This window comes from Drosophila persimilis, unplaced genomic scaffold (assembly GCF_003286085.1).
Source record: "Drosophila persimilis strain 14011-0111.01,24,50 unplaced genomic scaffold, DperRS2 tig00000191-arrow-pilon, whole genome shotgun sequence".
NCBI classification, from domain to species: Eukaryota; Metazoa; Arthropoda; class Insecta; order Diptera; family Drosophilidae; genus Drosophila; species Drosophila persimilis.
The window spans coordinates 13,032,911-13,051,125 of record NW_020825298.1 but is presented as its reverse complement, the minus strand read 5'-3'; the positions used below and the strand labels follow the sequence as shown (position 1 = coordinate 13,051,125).

The following is an 18,215-nucleotide window of genomic DNA, read 5'->3' as shown; positions in this document are numbered from 1 at the left end:
AGCTTCACAATTAAATGTTTAATACAAAATATACTATATATTCGATATTTTACTTATGCAACAGATATGAAGTACGTCAAGATAGTGTACAAAAGTCATACCCAACTATCTATGTATTATGGAACGATGCAAAATAGAACACAAAATGTATTTTTGTACATTCTCACGGAGTATGATATGTTACAACCAGAAGAAAACACCTCAATGAGTATTAATCAAGTAAACCATCAAAAGACAATTCAATATAGCCCAGGTACGACTTAAAAATTGAACAACCGGAAGTGACAGTAGTTAGCGTAGTTTTCTGCGAGGTATTTCAAAGCTAAGCTGAAACTGATTTGTTTTGTATGCTACTTGATTCTATCACTAATGTTTTTACTAATTTTTTTTTTAAATATAAGATTCTTCAACAAATTTGTTCCGTTTTGTTAAAAAATTTCCACTTTCCCTGGTATAATACGAAAAACACTATTCTTTACTATACTGTTTCTTGCGACGTGTTCCACATGATGCAATTATACAAGGTGGTCTCGTGGGGAGCCGAAGCTCGTTCGTGTTGCCCCTTATTGTTAGTGCGTGTTTGCTTGTTGATGCAGAAGGTTGTTGGCGGACAAATTTTTTTATACAGTTTTAACCCTTACGTGCCACCAACAAAAAATGACATACTGCACTTTTTGCCGAAATCATGTTCCGGGAGTAAAATTTATTCATGCTCCGAAATGTGCAGTGAAGCGGAAGTTGTGGGAGCAAAGCCTCGGGTGCAGCCTTGGCGCTCATTCTAAAATTTGCGATACTCACTTCAAAGCTTCCCAGTGGAAGTCTGCACCTAACAGAGGGCAGACTTATAAAAGGAGGAGATTGATTGATAACGCTGTTCCGGATAGAGAGGACGAAAGTTTAAAAGATGGTTTCGTTAATTCGAACACGCAAACAGAGTAAGTTTACCGTGTGAAAATATAAATAAATGTAAATAATAATGCAAATGCTCTGTAGGGACGAAATGATAAATCATGCAATGTTCAAGGAAAACGAGTGCCTGAGACAAAAGATTCGTGCTATGGAGGTGGAAATGCATCGCGTAAGCCAGCATCTTGAGGACTCGCGCCAATTAGAAAAATCTCTTGGAAAAATTTTTACGGATAATCAAATCAAAATATTAAAGAGTGGTGGAAAACGACAAAAATTTAATTCGGAGGACATATCTGCGGCAATTAGCCTTCATACCGCAGGCGCTAGAGCGTACAAACATCTTTATAAAAAAGGATTTCCTTTACCTAGTCGTGCTACGTTATACAGATGGTTATCTGAAGTAGAAATAAAGACTGGCACCATGGATGTGGTCATTGACCTTACGGAAAATGAGGAAATGGATGGGGCCGACAATCTTAACAAATAAATATCCATGGAAAGGCAAAAGCAACGTTTGCTTGCAAATCCAAAACTATTAAATAATATATAAAACCATAAAAAAACATCAACTCTTTGTATTATTATAGGAAATTTGAAATCCCACGGGCCTGTTAAGGGTTAATCAACATATGCCGTCTCACTCACAATCACTATACTATGTGCCTTTCACTCGCACTTATTGCTAGCATACGTTAAGGGACTGACTTTTACCGACGAGACCACCTTGTATATTTGCATCATGGTCGGGACACCCCGTTGAGCCACTTCTCTTAGTGCCAGAACAATTTTTTGGACGAACGAAGACAGCCGTCATTCATTTATGCACGACTAAGCAAGTCCAGAACTACAAACCTCTTGGACATGGAAACTAAAACCTAAAACTAAGCCTAGATCTTATTCCAGTCAAAACGACAACGCTGCTAGTGTTTATCGTGACTTTTATATTCTCTCTTCGGCCTCCTTCTTCACACACTTAACTTCGCGTATTCCCTCTGGACGTGCGTAGCATGTCTCTCGCTCTCGGGTTTTCCCTGACTGACTGATTTCTCCTCTATGTCTATCTTTCTCGAGGCTCGGCGTTCTCGTCGTCATCACCGCCGCTTACCGTGTTACCATATGCATCTACTGCGCTCCTAGCGCATTTTCTTGGTTCCTAGTGAACCCCAAAATATAGAAAATGTCAAGGATAAGATGTGACCAATGAGCGTCCTTAACTCATCAAATCCAAGAATCGAGTGGCAGCACTTTTTTTTATGTCTTAGGTAACTGCAGCACAATTGGAATATTTAAGCGAAATTGATTAATCTCACTAAAACTTCCACAGTTATAATGTTTTTGTCAAATTGCTGCCAGCGCCAAACATCAAATAAGATTCCGTGTCATCTTTAGTGTCTCCATCAAGCACAGAATGCGCTTTTTAAGGAATCAATTGGAATAGACCCCCCAGACATCAAGTAGGTTGCAGCTTTCATCCAAATATAAACACTCTGAAACTTACGCACACAAGTCTTTTTGCATGGAAATCTTCTAAAGATTAGACTGAAATCTCTCATCTCTAATCTATATTTGCAAACCGACAAATATAGCAAGAGAGGCACTTAATCGATAACACCAGGCGACAATATCATACGTTTTTGTCTTGGAGCGAAAATGTATTTAATAGACTTGGGACTCCTACAATTTTTAGTGAATTATGGTTTTACTATGCTGTGGCAAACATTCTAGCTTAAGCTCACAGTCTGGTAAAACGAGTACTACGCTATTAAGTGAAACGTATTATTTTTCAATATAATTTAGCAACTCAGATATGTCCAAATATATTAGGTTTCCTCTTGTTTTATATTTAATTCCTATAAGCCCATTTACTAAGCGTTATTTAAGGAATAATTCGGCCAAAATTTATTTAATTCACATCTTTTCAATTGTAAAAATATTAAAAAAGGCTCTCTTACACGACAGCTTAAAATGTTATGCCATTTTTCTATAATGTATGTTCATATGTACGTATTTCCTACTGTGATCACCCTGTAGATCTCTCGCTTGATAAATTTATATTAAAAAAGCATGAGCTATTGTTTAAGTTTTACCATAATTTAAAAAATACGTGGCTTAGTAAATTGTATGTGATAACCACTTAAAATACAGTTAAAAATCCAGACTCCGTTTGAAAGTTCTACATACAGAATTTTATGTATGTGTAGTGTATGTACATATGTATGTATATATATATATATATATACTTAACAGTTGATAGCTGTATTGTGTGCAATATCTATGGATTTTGTGAATCTGTTTTTGTTTATGCATACAAATGTATGTACTAAATGAACATACAATAAATGCAAATATTTATTTATACATATATATGATTAGGTATATCATATTAACTGTTATAGACAAATTTGCTAACTGTTTAATGAGAAAAGTATTGTTTTCAAAGCAATGGTTTCAGCCCCAATGTTAATAACTTAAAAAATGTGCATTTTCGGGCTCTAATTCCCTTTTAAAAGAAGTTTTTTTTTATTAATTTAAATCGTTAAAATCCATCGCAAACGGTACACTGGCTTCATTAAAGAAATCTGCATTATTTAAACAGAAGGTAGTATATTGACATATGTACATATATATTTCTTTATATGAATTTGTATTAACTTCGGTATATTATTGTATACGTTTTGCATGTAACGGAAGTTTTATTACATTTATCATTGATAACTTAACGATACACTTGCAAATATACATATGTACGTACATATATTTACAATATGTCATAAATGTGTACATATTTGATTGGATGCACCTAGAGTTCAATATTAACAAGTGCTAACTAAGTGCTTCATGAAAGTGTAGAATTGTGCAAAAGTAAAGTTTCTATATATTTTATCTAGGCATTTTGATAAACTGCTTAGTTACTAACAAATTTGATGTTTGATACCGGTAACGATGCTGATAGAAAATTAGTCGAACTGAAAGATGACAGCATATTCGACCCAATAACGTACATCTTTATTGAACCAGCTGTTAGTAATTTTTGAAATTCGCAGTTTGTGTGTTTCAAACTACAGAGTAGAACGTACCTTCTATACGGTTATATTATTTTGACCTCCTACAAAACAGCGACTATAAATCCACATTCTGAAATGTAATTTTTCCGTCTTTAGCTGGGGGTTTTCGGTCATTTTCAGGCACGCTCCGGTTATCGCTTAATTTTCCGTTCTACGTTGTCAGCAAAAACGATCTATCATCGATATGTTTCATTTTCCCAACGATTCTGGTAAACTAAAACAGCTGACCTGCTTGCTTTGCAAATATACAGCCTGTGTTTTTAACATGTCTGACGAACAGTGAGAAGCTATATGCATATTGAAAATTAAATTGCAAATGGTCATCTGTCCTTACCCAGATCTTCTGTCACGCGCATTTTATGAGTATAGTCCGAGCTATTACGCGCTTAAACGAAAAGTGCTGTTGCCCTGACACAGTATTCCCGAACCAAATGGAGGTTAGGTTAAACAAAATATTTCTCAAGGAGGCACAAGCTAAATTTATCTGTTAATGGTGTTATGTTATCGATAAGTCATCAATTTGTTCCTTTTCAAATTAATTTTTTTTTATTGTTTTATAAAAAACCGCTTACTTTTTAATTTCGGTGAGGAAAATGTTTTCATTTTAAAAATTGATAAATCTTGCGGATAAGACCCAAATCTATCAGAAAAAGTCAGTTTAGATCGAAGCGTAAATAAAAAGTTATATTTTGTAATTTGTAACAAAAATTAAAAGGATTGATTTGTTTTAAAAGATTTGATAGGCGTTCAAATTAAAAAGTGATGAAAATGTACCAACACATGCTCTATATTGTATAAAAAGTATATTCTATACATAGTATTTTACCTAACACTATTTAGTTTTAACTATATACATATAAACATTTATTAATAATCTGTAAATTTTTTTTTGTTCCAGAAATTTTTTGTATTAATAATGACTAAAACGTCTTTTTATAAAGTTCTTAATGGATGTATTGCTCAACGAGAAAAAAATCTATGACTTTCCCAATGGATATATTGCTGGAACTAAAAAAAAATTAAATAAATAGAATACACATCAACGAGAACAAAATGGCAAACACAATATCGTTAATGTCCAATGTGATACGCAATGTAGTGAGCAAAAATCGTATTCGGTACAAAGGAGAGCGATTCGACTTGGATCTTACATGTAAGAAGTTAATATAAATGCATACTACACTAATTACTATACTAACTATATAGCTACGTACAAATTTATTCAATATACTGCTTACCATATATACTTCAAGATACTTCAGACCTACTATACTTCACGTTAGCAGATATGTTTCTGATATGTTACAAAATGTGGCCTAAGCCTTGAAAGACGAGCCTTGACAAACACAATCTGGTCTCATGCCTTCCATGTTTTTTTTTTCTAGTACTGTCTTAGCGAACTCCGTGTTCCTTTATTTTTTGGGTTCAACAATCTAGCTTTCTACGGGACGTGTATGCTAATAAGTTATTTAAAACAATTGCGACGTCAATTTAAATTTTTTTTAATTTATACCTACATACGTCTTTATATTCAATTTTCCACCTATGAATTTTACCAAACACAATTCGAGTAACATTGATTTAAAATTGATCAACAACTTCCATTTTAGTTTTGTTCACTTTTGCACAGAAAAAGTGGTCGTCGGCTAGTGTTGGGTAAACATTGCTCATTTTGGTGAACATGCTCACTTGCTCTCTTAGATTACTCAGTTACTCACTTGCTCACTTGCTCACTCAGTTGTTCACTATTCATGCACAGATGGTTCCAAATTTCAATATACTTTCGAATTAGCGACATACTGAATTTTTGAAAGAGTAAACAGCTTTGCCGGTAATACAAAAAGTGTGAAGTAAACGCAAATATGAGCAACAGCTGCCAGATCGCAATATGCCCTTTGAGGAGCAAAATTGCGCAAAAAGTGAGTAGAGAACAAGTGAACAACAAAGAACAAGTGAGCAAAAAAGAACGAGTGAACAACAAAGAACAAGTGAACAAAAAAGAACAGCTTGGAAGGAACATGTTCAGTTGCTCACTTAAGTGAACAACTATTTTTTGTTCACTCACTCATGAGCAACACAACACTATCGTCGGCTGTTACTCCACATGACCTTTTTTCATATCGCAGCATAATGGCATTTTCCGTACATACACAAACACCGAACAATTATGCTGTTTGAGAATTCTCCGTGTCAATCCGGTGCTCCATTTTCCCAAACAAAAAAAATTACTGCGATATCTTTTACTAAAATTCGTTGGCTGTTTTTCTGTACTTGCTTGAGTAATGACACCGCAGCAGCAGAAAAATGTCTCAGTGCGTTACCGTGGCAGTCATGCAAATACTTCTTAATGAAATAAAGATTGATTTTAACAAACAAAGATTCCAATAAAAAATCTGAAAAAAGGTTAAACCAATTGATGATACATTTAATTTACTCAAAGAATATGCAGAATTTATATCGGATCATTATTATGCACAGAATGAAGAAAAAATTTCCGTTTCTGACACCCTCTCCTGTCCACTCCTCCCGCTTTTTATTGTAGACAATTCCAATGTCAGGACTAGTTTAGACCAGGGCCAGTCAACACAGGGATATGATGGATGTGCCTAATCAATGGTGCACTAAAACTGATCCCTGCGTCCCACAAAAATAAGAAAATCTGTTTGGCTTTTTTTTTGTTAAATTCCATTTATTTATACAGGTTAGGCTATTATATACAACTTATATTTACAAATAGGACTATGCGATCCCTCCATCTGTGGGACGGCCGTGCATCAATGCTTGAGGAGGCATCGCCTTGCCTAGCTGCTCCATTCTCTGACGCTTATTAGCTCTACCATAATGATTGCCGCGAGATCGCTGTTCGCTTTCCAGTTATTCGGCGACCGGATCATGTAGGGCACCAGGTGACATCACCACCCACGGCGTCTTCCAGCAGTTGCTCGATTTGCTCGGCGTTCTTCTCCACGCTGTGTCCGCATCATAAGCACTATGCAGACTGCTCGTGTCCGAAGCGCTGCTGGTAGCTGCGAAGGCACGTCGATGGATGGTGGCCTGAGATACGGCTGTATCGCCACTTACTTAGACTCCGCAGTTTGCACGAAGGCGTGTCCAAGCCCAACCAGCTCCAGCCAGTTGCAGGTCGTCTCCATGGCGGCTACGTCTTTCTTCATCACTAGAACTGATACAGTCTCGAGCAGCTTACCCGCTGTGTAGATCAGGCAAATTGGCCTATACGACGACGCTGCCCGGCTTGGCAACACCAGTTTCTGTGTCTTCCACTGGTTCAGAAGCTTAGCGAAAGTGTCCGGGTACAGGGAGAGGGCGAGTGTGAGGGCTCTATTTGGGATAGAGTCTGGCTCTGACGCCTTGTTCGGGCTAATGCTCCTGGCTGCCATTGTAACTTTCTCGCTAGTCACCTATTCGATGGAAATTTGATTAGGGGTTTCCAGTGGGCTAGGGAACTTCTCGATGTGGTCCACCATGCGGCGAAAGAGCTCAAGCTCAAGAGCTTGACGGTCAGTTTTGCCACCAACCTCCCTCTGTCACCGCAGATTGCTAGATGTCCACACTCCAGGCATCGCCTTGAGCTGTCCTCTTACGGATCCGACAAATTGTCCACCCGACTTTAATTTTCCGTACTTATAGCAACACAACTGCTAACCCGGCTATCGAGATCCTTGTTCTTCACTCACAGTTCCTCGACTCCGTCTAGCGGCACCATACCTGCTGGTGCCTAGAGCACCCGATGAGCGGACAAATCTCGTAATACGAGTGTTTAGGTTCGACTTGTAGCTGCATTTATCAGATTTTCAAGTTAAGTAAAGTCACATACATACAAAAAAAAAACCATAATTCACTAAAAAATTTCCCCAAATCTATAAAAAAAAAGTCGGTTTATTTTGAAGCGAAAATTTAAGTTTAATATTGTTGCCTTATGCTATCTTATCTTCTCCCAATCGATTATACTATAATACTTTGACGCATGAACTTGAAGTTCGATTGTATCTGAATTTAATTAAATATAAGTATTTTTAATAATTTAACCAAACTTAGTGTTGAAGTTTCATGAAGTTGAAGTACATGACATTAAACGACATATAAAATATATTGAATAAATTACATATTTCATAAGCTCACATATATACTGACTGTGTACCGGGAATAAAGTAGAGCCGGGGCTTTTGCCGCGGCTCACAACGTTCCCCCTCGTTAAATATTATATATTATATCAGCCATTGTGACAGCCATGTGGTGTCAAAGCAAGACGTTGATAAATTTGAAGCTAATTTTTTAATATGTTTTTAATTGTTCATTTAACAGACATTTACGACAATATAATTGCCATGGGGTATCCTTCGCCAGATAAACTGGAGCGCATGTACAGAAATTGTCAAGAAGATGTTCTCAAATTTTTGGATGAAAAGCATGGAGATCATTATAAAATTTATAATCTATGTCTTGAACGCATTTATGACTCCAATAAATTTCATGGGGTAAGATATACCTTGACTTTTCTTATTCACTAATAAATTATTATTAAATTATTTACAGAGAGTTGCAATTTTTCCGTTCGAAGATCATAATCCTCCAACGATTGAATTGATACAAAAATTTTGTAAAGATGTGGATTCTTGGCTCAAGGAAGATGTATTAAATGTCGTTGCCGTACATTGTAAAGCTGGAAAAGGAAGAACAGGTACGAAATATAGTTCTGAATATTTAAAAATAAATAGGCTTAGGATACTCTAGCAGACGCTGATATTGGTGATATTTTTCGAACGCACAGAAGGGACGGCTTAGAGTCAAACAACTATTTGTTACATTTGTTTCCCGTTATACCATTTGAGCAAATAGTGACTTTATTATGAAGTGGTTCAAGCGATACCAAGCCAAAGGTAGCTACCAACTTACCAAGAGGCGCTGCCGCATGACGCGCGACCCTTGTAACTGAACCGGTCGCGTAAATCACAAATTGGAATAATTAATAATACAAATTATAATAGAGCTTATTTTATAAATGACAAATATTAATATAAAGTAAGGCATAGGAATGAAACGATCCCTACCTGCAAAATGCAAATATTATGTTTTTGTATACACCAAAACTTTATGGTGGTGTCTTCAGAAGACGGGAGTTAACGGCGTCGGCCAGCAAAAATACCTCTTTTGGCACTAAAAATGCTCCAAAAATTAATATTTTATAATATAACTTATGATTATAGCGGTGCGTGATTGCTTTACTGCGTTCGATGCTATCGAAACTAACTAGTTCCGATTTGAATTTTTTTAGGTACCATGATTTGTGCATATTTACTGTACAGTGGCTTACAGAAATCCGCTGATGAGGCCTTGGCCTGGTATGATGAAAAACGTACAAAGGATGGTAAAGGTGTCACAATCCCATCTCAGCGACGATATGTTCAGTATTTTTCAAACCTAGTTTGTTCTAGTGTTCCATATTCAAAAAAAATGTTTAAAGTATGTATTTGTCTAAAACGATCATTTTCAGTTATTCTAAGAATCATTTTTTCGTTATTTTTTGCTAGGTCTGTGAAATACGGTTTTCGGAGTCCAGTTTGCTGAAAAACCTAGGGACGGTACAATGTAAAGTATTTGTACTACAGGACTCTACAACAGAAAATGTAAAACAACATGTATGTACAACAATAACATCTTTTTGTGATTAGATATTCTGTTACTTCATTTCTTCCTCTCGAATACACAAAAAAGATACTGACAAATATATTGATATTTAGGTTACTTTATTAATACTAATTTATAAAAAACTAATAACACTTGACCACGTACATACATATTTACCATCGAACTATTTGTCTTATTTTTATAGAGATTTGATTTTCAAGAATCTTGTGTGTTGAATATAAATCCATCTCTATCGGTTGCCGGTGATATAAAATTTGAATTTGAACAAAAGTCTTCAGAGAAAGCAATTTTCCATTTTTGGCTAAATACATTCTTCGTTCAAAATTCTTCAGGTATGTATAAATTGATTTCAGCTTACCATATGATTACATAGGTCATCACCTTACAAATTGTTTGTCTGAATTTCAATTTACTCTTAAACATAAATACATTTTAGAGTTATAGATATAGTCTCAACGTTCTCCTATCATTTCCTTACCATTGCGGGTCATTATTTTGTAGTGCTCCTCAAAATCTCGTCAGAGGCTTTTCCATTTAGTTTTTTTTATTAGCTTTTATTATCACCTAAAATCATCCACAATGGTGATGCACCCCTTTCAACATTGCATGTGGATCCCTTGCGTTCTTGCCTTGCAGCCGGCTCTGTATCTTGAGAGCCGAGTAGTATTGAGCTTGAGCATCGTTCAGGCACGTACGCAATAAATCGAAGGAGAAGCTACTGAAAAAGTACATGGAATTTAAGAAAAACTTAACTTTAGGCATGGTTGAAAGAAGCTAAATTTACTGCACGCATAACTTGTCGCTTGCATTTAACAATTTTTACTCGCGAAAATTTGTTCTTGATGATGTTCGTACCCATGTTAGACTACATACTTGGTGCATAGGACAAAAACATTCCCACTAGTTATAAAAAAAAAACTTACAATTTTGTCTTTGAATTGTACTCGATTTTTACTTATATTTTCTAGTTTGCGAATCCGACGGAACCCTTTTAAAATGTACATACACATTAAAAAAATCAGAAATCGATGGTGTTCATAAAGACCGCAAACACAAATTGTTTTCAGAAGACTTCAAGGTAAGTTGCATTATTTATTCTAATTTTCGTATCATTCTCAACAGTGAGTTTTGTAATTAAAATGTTTCGTGGTACAGAATTGAGTTACTCTTATAGTGAGGGATTAAAGTTACTTTTGATACATTTTAAAAAGTCTTCTGTGTTGATAATGGTTGAGGTTTCTTTTGGGGCGGATCGTTCACAACTAGACCTTTTTTCCGTAGGTTTGGAGTTTTTTTCTTATAGTTTAAAAAGACAGGTTTTTTTATTTTGCATAACTTAAATATCTTTTGCCTGGTTGTACTACATTTTAATACTAAATTTTTAATGTAATTTTATACATTTGGGAAGATACGTAGAGGTCTGGGTATCATTGCAAGCAGTAATGTTTTTAATTTGCGTGTTTAGTTAAAGATTGCTTTGATTGTAAAATTTTCAAAATACCCGTCCGTGATCTTTTTTATTTCTGGTCGAAGGTTCTCGAGTGATACAGGAGATATAGAGTTGTTTCGAACAGCACATAAACTAACTTAACAGTCCGTACTTACTGGGGGTGCGAAACTCCGGTTGCTCCATTTTCTATGTGGCCGACTCCCCTAGCGTCCAAGGATAGATGCAACATATCGTTCAGTGCCCAAGCCACTCTAAAAGGTTGCATTGGGAAACTAACTGAAGTCAACTCAACCACCATACCACCTCCGTATCCCTGCTCAACAAGCGGGACGTCAAAGTCGCACTACATACCACTGCTTGCCCCGTAGTCCTGCGAGCACCGCTCGGTGCTTCAAGACTTGTTGCCTTTAGGCGGTGCCACCTAGCCTTCTGGAAGTCGACTTTCTTCTCCGGCATGAAGCCACGGTGGACCTAAGCGCGCTACTCCTATAGTTTTTTTTTGGGGTATGGTGCCATTACACGTTACAGGCTCCACGACCATGCTAAGCCAGTTGCAGAACGGTCTAGAGGTGGTCATCGAATGCCACGGCAATACTTTTAGTCCTGCAAAGCTCAGCTATTGCGTAACTACTGGGTGTAATTCGGTCAACCAAACACTTGCACCATTATCTTACGGCCAAAATTTGATGTACGGACGGATCACGGTTCACTTCAACGGGTCCTCTAATTCCGGGAGCCGGAATGCCAAGTCGCAAAATGAATCGAGAGACTGTAGCAGTACAATATGGAGATTCAAAACCGCTCTGGAACTGGACTCTGCAACGATTGTTGCGTTTGCAAAAAAGCGGAAGAAAAGGCTGGTCGAGCCTGCCTACGATTAATGGACGTCGAGAAAAGCCACACTACCACGCTTCACTTACAATCTGACGGAATGGTTGAACGTTTGGACCGAACGCTGCTCACCTACCGGGTGATCTTTTATGGCTGTATACACTTGTCCGGAAAGTGGGCCGATGTCCGAAACTCGAATCAGACTGGATAGGCCCTACCTCCGTGCTTCGCAGTCATTTCGACAAGATGATATACGTTAGCCGACTCGCTGCTTACAAAGTACCGTTTCCCGAGTAAGTCGGACAGGAGGCTCGACTGTAAGAGGAGGGTAACGAGATTCTAGACATCGTAGCACCATGTTTCGGGACTTAGGCGACTTAGGCGCAGAGCATGTATCGAATGGGCAAACCCAGTTGGTCGACTATTTGGTTGCTATGCCGTATTAACTGAAAATGGTTAATCTTGACTCAGAGTTGTTTGGAACAATGTATAAATTCGCTCGAAAATACAGACTGCCTCAATTAAAAAGGAAGCCCTCTGTTTATATCCCTCAATCCGTATATTATATTACTCTACTCTTCAAAGTTTTCAATCTCAAACTAAGAGTGTTTGTTTTTACAGATTTCCATATTATTTGAGGGAGAAGCGTGTTTCAATGATGAAACGAAATCGAAAAAGCAACCAAAAGCCGCATTGGAAAACCAGGATATATCGGTAAGACACATTTTACCCGGCACAAAATATGTAATATAAAAATCTAATATTCATAGACTAAAATTCAATACGACACAACAACCAATTTAAAAAATGTCTCGACTGCGTCAAAACGCAAACAGCCCAATAACATACCTCTTGCATCAAACTTAAATAATGATTCCACAGGAATGGATTTAAAAAAAATACATACTTTCAAACCACCGTCCATTACAAAAAGTAACTTAACCACTTGGGAGAATGGTGAAATTAATATCACCTCTGATACTCGAAGTATAAATGATAATAAACACATCAATTATGATTCATACATCACATATAAGCAATCTTCTCCAAAAGATGGAGAGGAAGATTGGGAATCTGGTGAGTTTTCTGTCAAACTTAAAACACAAGCACTATTTACCCCTTTCTCAATGACTAGTTACCTCATATTCATACCCTTAAAAAGGGTACTACGATTATTACCAGTGGTTTCCCCCTTCCAGAGCCACACAAACTATATATTCTTAGTCAGCATGTGTAGTCGATAAAGTCCTGTCCATGGGTCGGCCTGTCAATTTATATGCGAACTAGTTTATTACAGACCATTTGACAGAATCGGCCCGATCAGTGTCATACATTTAGCTCACATAAAACACATTGGTTGAAAGAAGTCATTCCGAGAACACATTTCTGCAACTGGATATTTTTACAACGTAGAAACAAGCGGCCTTTTTTCTATAGATAGCACAAATTTGATAAAAATCGCTATTTGCTATTTGACTATTGATGCTGCATTCTATAAGTTAATAATAATTGTGCATTTGAGTACAATTACTGTTTAATAAACAATAAACCCCACCAAAACAGCATAGACAAACGAAAATGTTTATACCGGGGTACCGAATAAGGGTGCTATCAAAGACATTGTACAATACAATTACCAAGATATTGCATCCGTAACAAATTACATTACAATTTTCGTTCGACGCTTCCTGGTGTGAGCACTCGGGGTACTGGTACTTAAATTCTCTTTTAGGCTATCGGTCCATGAATCACAAAATACACCGTCTTTGGCGAGTCCTAGTCGGTCTCAGACTCGCAGAAAATAGACATATTCATGTCCAAAAGATATAATTGTTATGGTATTATTTTAAACCACTCTCGCTTGCGCTAGAGGACCGACATTGGCGCGTCGCCAAAGACTGTATACTAGTTGCGACTGGTACGATTTTTCGGCGCCTTTGTATTTGTTTTATGATTCTAGGACCGACTCAGCAGCCCCCCAGATGAGCTGAACAGATGAAGCCGATTGATTATCATTCGACTGCAAATCATAGCACCTCTCTTCAGCTCCGGACCTATTAGGGCACTCTCAGATTCATTTGTTGACGCAAATGAGATTAAATCGGAATCCTTATATTATTTAAATCACTAGTCCCTCCAAAGCAATTATGTATTCGCTTTAAAGTGGCAGCGAATCGTACTTGTGTATTTTAAGCTTTTTCACTAGCTTTTGAAGTATAAATAAAATTTTCGATCGGGGTCGATTTAGTAATGTACAATTTATTGTTTTAAGTATGAGAAATATGTGGATGTGTGCATGACGATAAAGTAAGAGTGATAATGAGGATAATGCGATAAGACAGACGCTCATCGCAAGACTGCTCTTCTCAAGTGCTGAGGTGTGGGAGACCGCTAGTTGGAGTATCAACCAGCTTATTGAGACCTGTGAAGCCGCGTTGTAAGCCCTATTTGGGACCTTTCCATTCCATTTTCATATTATTAAGCTGTGTCCTTTGCCTGAGTTCAAATAGTGCCCCAATGTTGATAAGAAAAGGTGGCAAGAAATACCGGAGTCTACGTGGACTCCCTGGACGTATTTAAAAGCAATTGAATAGATCAAATCCACCTTGTACATCGTGTCAAATATTACCAGAGTGCCCTCTGATATGTTAAAGCAACGACTTGAAGAATAAAATAATCAACCCACTTCTGCAGGGAATTTAAAATGAGATACCCATTATGAAGAAAACCTTTTACGTATTAGATTTTCGCTTACAAAGAGGACGAATTCCATCCAAATCTTCGATTGGCCGTAGAAACTCTGATAGCTCAGCCATGTACCAATGTGGGACGGTTATTCAGTACGTTCAGAAGAGAGACTTGGCTAAGAACTACGACTGAATCAAGTCCGAATGGTAATTATAAAATTCTTCATTGATAACAGTAATATCATTTCATTTTTTCTGCATATGATTCTCCATGCTGAGTGCATAGAGGGTAATCGCCTTATTACACTACATTTCAATTGAAAGAGTTATACCAGTCGGTGAGAGTGTGAGTGAGAGGTATATTACGCTCTAGTATGGTTCTTTGTATCAACTTGGTGGCAACCCAGCTCAGGAGAAACGATAATTAACGGAAAAAAAATGTTTATCAGTAATGCATATTGGATGGGTTAACTTTGGCGACACGCAAATTATCCAAAGCGTTCACTCAGCGCTCGTTTTTTAAATCCTTCAGCAGTCCCAACTGGGCGTCGCTGAGTGCATCGCTATCGCCTTAACCATTAGCGAGGCCCGTCTCAGGAATTACGATTCTTTTAAAAATACAATGCAACATTATGTAAAACGAGATCAGGGTAAAAATATGTTTTAAACACACATTTTATAAATTGCTAAAAAGTAAAAAAAAAATAAAACAAATATTGTTTTACGTGTCATTGGGGCCCTCAAATCAGAAATGTATTTCTGTGCAATGTTAGGGTGTTAACATAATTCGTATAAAACATACATATTACAAAGCTTTTTTTAATATATTGCTTATAATATATTTTATTGTAATTTAATTTCAGGTGAATCAACACGCCTGTAATCAATACTTACGGACTTATAATTCTTGGTGATGTAGAAAAGTAAATAAAACTGCTAAGCAATTGGCTAATCTTATCGAATTTGTAAATATACTGTACTATGATATTTATTTAAGTAGTTCTAAAAATAATGTTTAATAATAAACTCATGTAAATTTTGTAATGTAGAAATCAGTAAAGCCATATATGTACGAGTAAATAGGGCTATTCCTGGAAAAAGTGAGTACTGGTAAGTGGGGCTCATTAAGGCCTGACCACTATCATGTGACAGTTGCGCGATGCATTATGTGTGTTGAACAGCTCACACTTGTGCTGGCTTAGGGAATAATATGTAATCTTCGGGCTAAAATTAACAAAGCCCTATTTCCCTGAGACTTGTATTATTATATTTTTTAAGTCTGCTAAGTCTGTAAGCAACAAAGGCGAAAAATTACAAAAATACAAATGTGCCCTCTATTTGTTCGTTTTGTAGTAAATGGGGGTATTATTTTAACTTAAACAAATTTGTTTATTTTTTCTTGTTTTTTGGTTGGTCTTGCGTTTTATTGTAGCTAGACAGTAGACTCTACCGCAACCAAAATTCAAGATTTAGGTGCTCTAATAAGAGTATAAATCTCTGTAAATTAAATTTAAGGTTTGGGATAGATCAACCATTTTATTGCGAGAATTATGACTGCTGTGCGGATATTATTTTAAAGCATTAACTTAGCATATTTTCTTTTAGTGTGCTTTTATATAGATAGTATAGGTTTCAATTGTATATATACAGTTATATTTGATATATTATGCTATATCGTTAATTGACCTCAATGTTTATGTAGTAGACTGCGAGAGGTCTCTGGTTGTAGAACCATACAACAGACAGAAAATGATTTTTTGTAGTAAACATTTACTACATATAAGGTCATATTTATTTCTTTTGTAATTGCCTGGTATCATACAGGTGAGTACTTGAGCGAAGGAGGTGCTGCTTTATGTGTAACCATTGCGTCGGCGTTTAAATTGTTCCCCGAAAAGTATATATGTACATACGGGGGTTTTTGTATATTAATACAACAAAGCTGAATAAGTATTTAAGTATACAATTGAACGTCGTTTTTAGTCTCGTCTCTACTGGCAATACTGGCAAGAGGAGAAGCAAAAGAGTACAATTTACAAGCAGAAAGACGAAGCAGGTAATGTAAGCATGGGGAATCATACTGGTATTCACAGCACCACGCAAACTGCAAGTAAACCCGACCGAACGAAGGAAAACACAAAAAATGGGACGACAAATACCAAACTACTTGTTAACAAGAACAAAAAAAAAAAAAGCAGACAAAAAGCAAAAGCGATAATGAAACATAACATGAAAGAAGCATCAGCAAAAAAACACGATATTACAACTTAAGACGAAGAGAAAACCGAAAGTTGGGGAAATAGTGTGGATGAAAACTCACTCGGAGAAAATCGACAAAGCAGACTATAATCAAAATACAACTGTTTTTGTAAGGTCCCAGTCAAAGACAACGCTCCTAGCAAAAATATACGAGCATATGTCTCAAAGCCGAAATCCGAAAACAGAGAATATCAAACAACAGACACAATAATGGTATCATCTCTCTATCTTTTCAGAGACATGGAGAACAATAAATTCGAAGCCACAGCACACAAAATTTAACGAGAAGATGCTTGCGAAGTAAAACAAAGAAAAGAGGACGAAGGTATTGACAGACTCGCCACCCATCGCAGCCCGGATGAGGGTATCAGGGGCAAAGGTTTCGGCCCCAGCAAAAAACCAGCACACGCCAAGAAATTAGCTGGAGACCAGGTAGAGATACCACCACCAAGAGCCAAGCAGGTGAGGAAGCAGACAACGACGTGCTTGACCTCGGACTAGCGAAATCAGAAAGAAGACCAACTCCAGAACCAGAGCCACAACACGTTGCAAAGACCGGTACCATCCTGACTGACTGGGAGGTACCAGCCGGTGCAATCCTGACCGACTGGGAGGTACCAGCCGGCGTCCAATTTTCGACAGCGCACATGGACCTGGTAAAGAAGAGGACATCCGATAGCCCGCAACACGCACAGCGTCGGATCAAGATGCGAAAGGGAGTAGACGAAGCCACCGACAACGCCCTACTGTACAAAGAGACGGGAGGGTGACGCCCAGTGCCAGGACGTACAACGCCTGCGCCACAACACATATATAAATAGATCATCACATCATATATCATTAAGAAAACAGCGTTGATTTATAGATTAAGAAAAAAAACCTGAAGATCTTCATTTAAAATAAATTAAGCTTAAGCATAAAGTTACTGATACCACCCAGCATTTGAATTAAAACAAGCGCGCTCGCCCTCAGCCAGGGGATCCGCAGCCAATTGGCAGTTTGCGCTGCCAATGATCATGCCAATTGTTTCCGTACCGCACCAACCAACGGTCACACTCTCACCTGACCCACGGAACCATTAAGACAACCCAGATGCGATATTCCCAAAACCCAAAACCTCACTTACGGCAATAAAAGGAGCGTCGCGGTAGAGAATAGGGGCAGTCCATTTTGGACAGCCACTAACTCAACCATAACCAACTTTTTAAGCGGTACTTGTGCCAAAGGTAGGTGGACTCCTTTACAACTTCGGGGTGTGTTTTAACCTGCGCACCGAATATTCTCCTACCGCCACACGGCAGGACGCCCGACACTGACCGGAACGCAGTAATAAGCCACGATCCCGAA

The 18,215-nt window shown here is 37.4% G+C and overlaps 1 protein-coding gene across 5 annotated transcripts; it reads left to right on the top strand.

Annotated features, from left to right (window-relative positions):
• The first annotated feature begins 4,873 nt into the window (after window positions 1–4,873).
• Window positions 4,874–17,789, top strand: LOC6589679 (phosphatidylinositol 3,4,5-trisphosphate 3-phosphatase and dual-specificity protein phosphatase PTEN). Of its 5 annotated transcripts, XM_026988821.1 has the most exons (11): window positions 4,876–5,127; window positions 8,298–8,470; window positions 8,529–8,673; window positions 9,268–9,455; window positions 9,524–9,631; window positions 9,826–9,973; window positions 10,610–10,719; window positions 12,544–12,636; window positions 12,693–12,999; window positions 15,473–15,532; window positions 17,105–17,789. In XM_026988821.1, the coding sequence occupies exons 1-10, from the start codon at window positions 5,028–5,030 to the stop codon at window positions 15,490–15,492; spliced, it is 1,392 nt and encodes a 463-aa protein (XP_026844622.1). In that variant the 5' UTR covers window positions 4,876–5,027; the 3' UTR covers window positions 15,493–15,532; window positions 17,105–17,789. The 5 variants fall into 5 exon arrangements, with proteins under 5 accessions (XP_026844623.1, XP_026844622.1, XP_026844621.1 ...); XM_026988822.1 differs by lacking the exon at window positions 17,105–17,789 and having other exon boundaries at window positions 4,874–5,127; window positions 12,759–12,999; window positions 15,473–15,946; XM_026988820.1 differs by lacking the exon at window positions 17,105–17,789 and having other exon boundaries at window positions 15,473–15,946.
• Window positions 17,790–18,215: the final 426 nt, after the last annotated feature.

Bases quoted from the DNA above. Each gene is read 5' to 3' on its own strand.
- LOC6589679 (XM_026988821.1), top strand. From the start codon at position 5,028: ATGGCAAACACAATATCGTTAATGTCCAATGTGATACGCAATGTAGTG. The intron at 8,471-8,528 runs GTAAGATATACC...AATTATTTACAG, and splicing joins ACTCCAATAAATTTCATGGG to AGAGTTGCAATTTTTCCGTT. The intron at 13,000-15,472 runs GTGAGTTTTCTG...ATTTAATTTCAG, and splicing joins AGAGGAAGATTGGGAATCTG to GTGAATCAACACGCCTGTAA.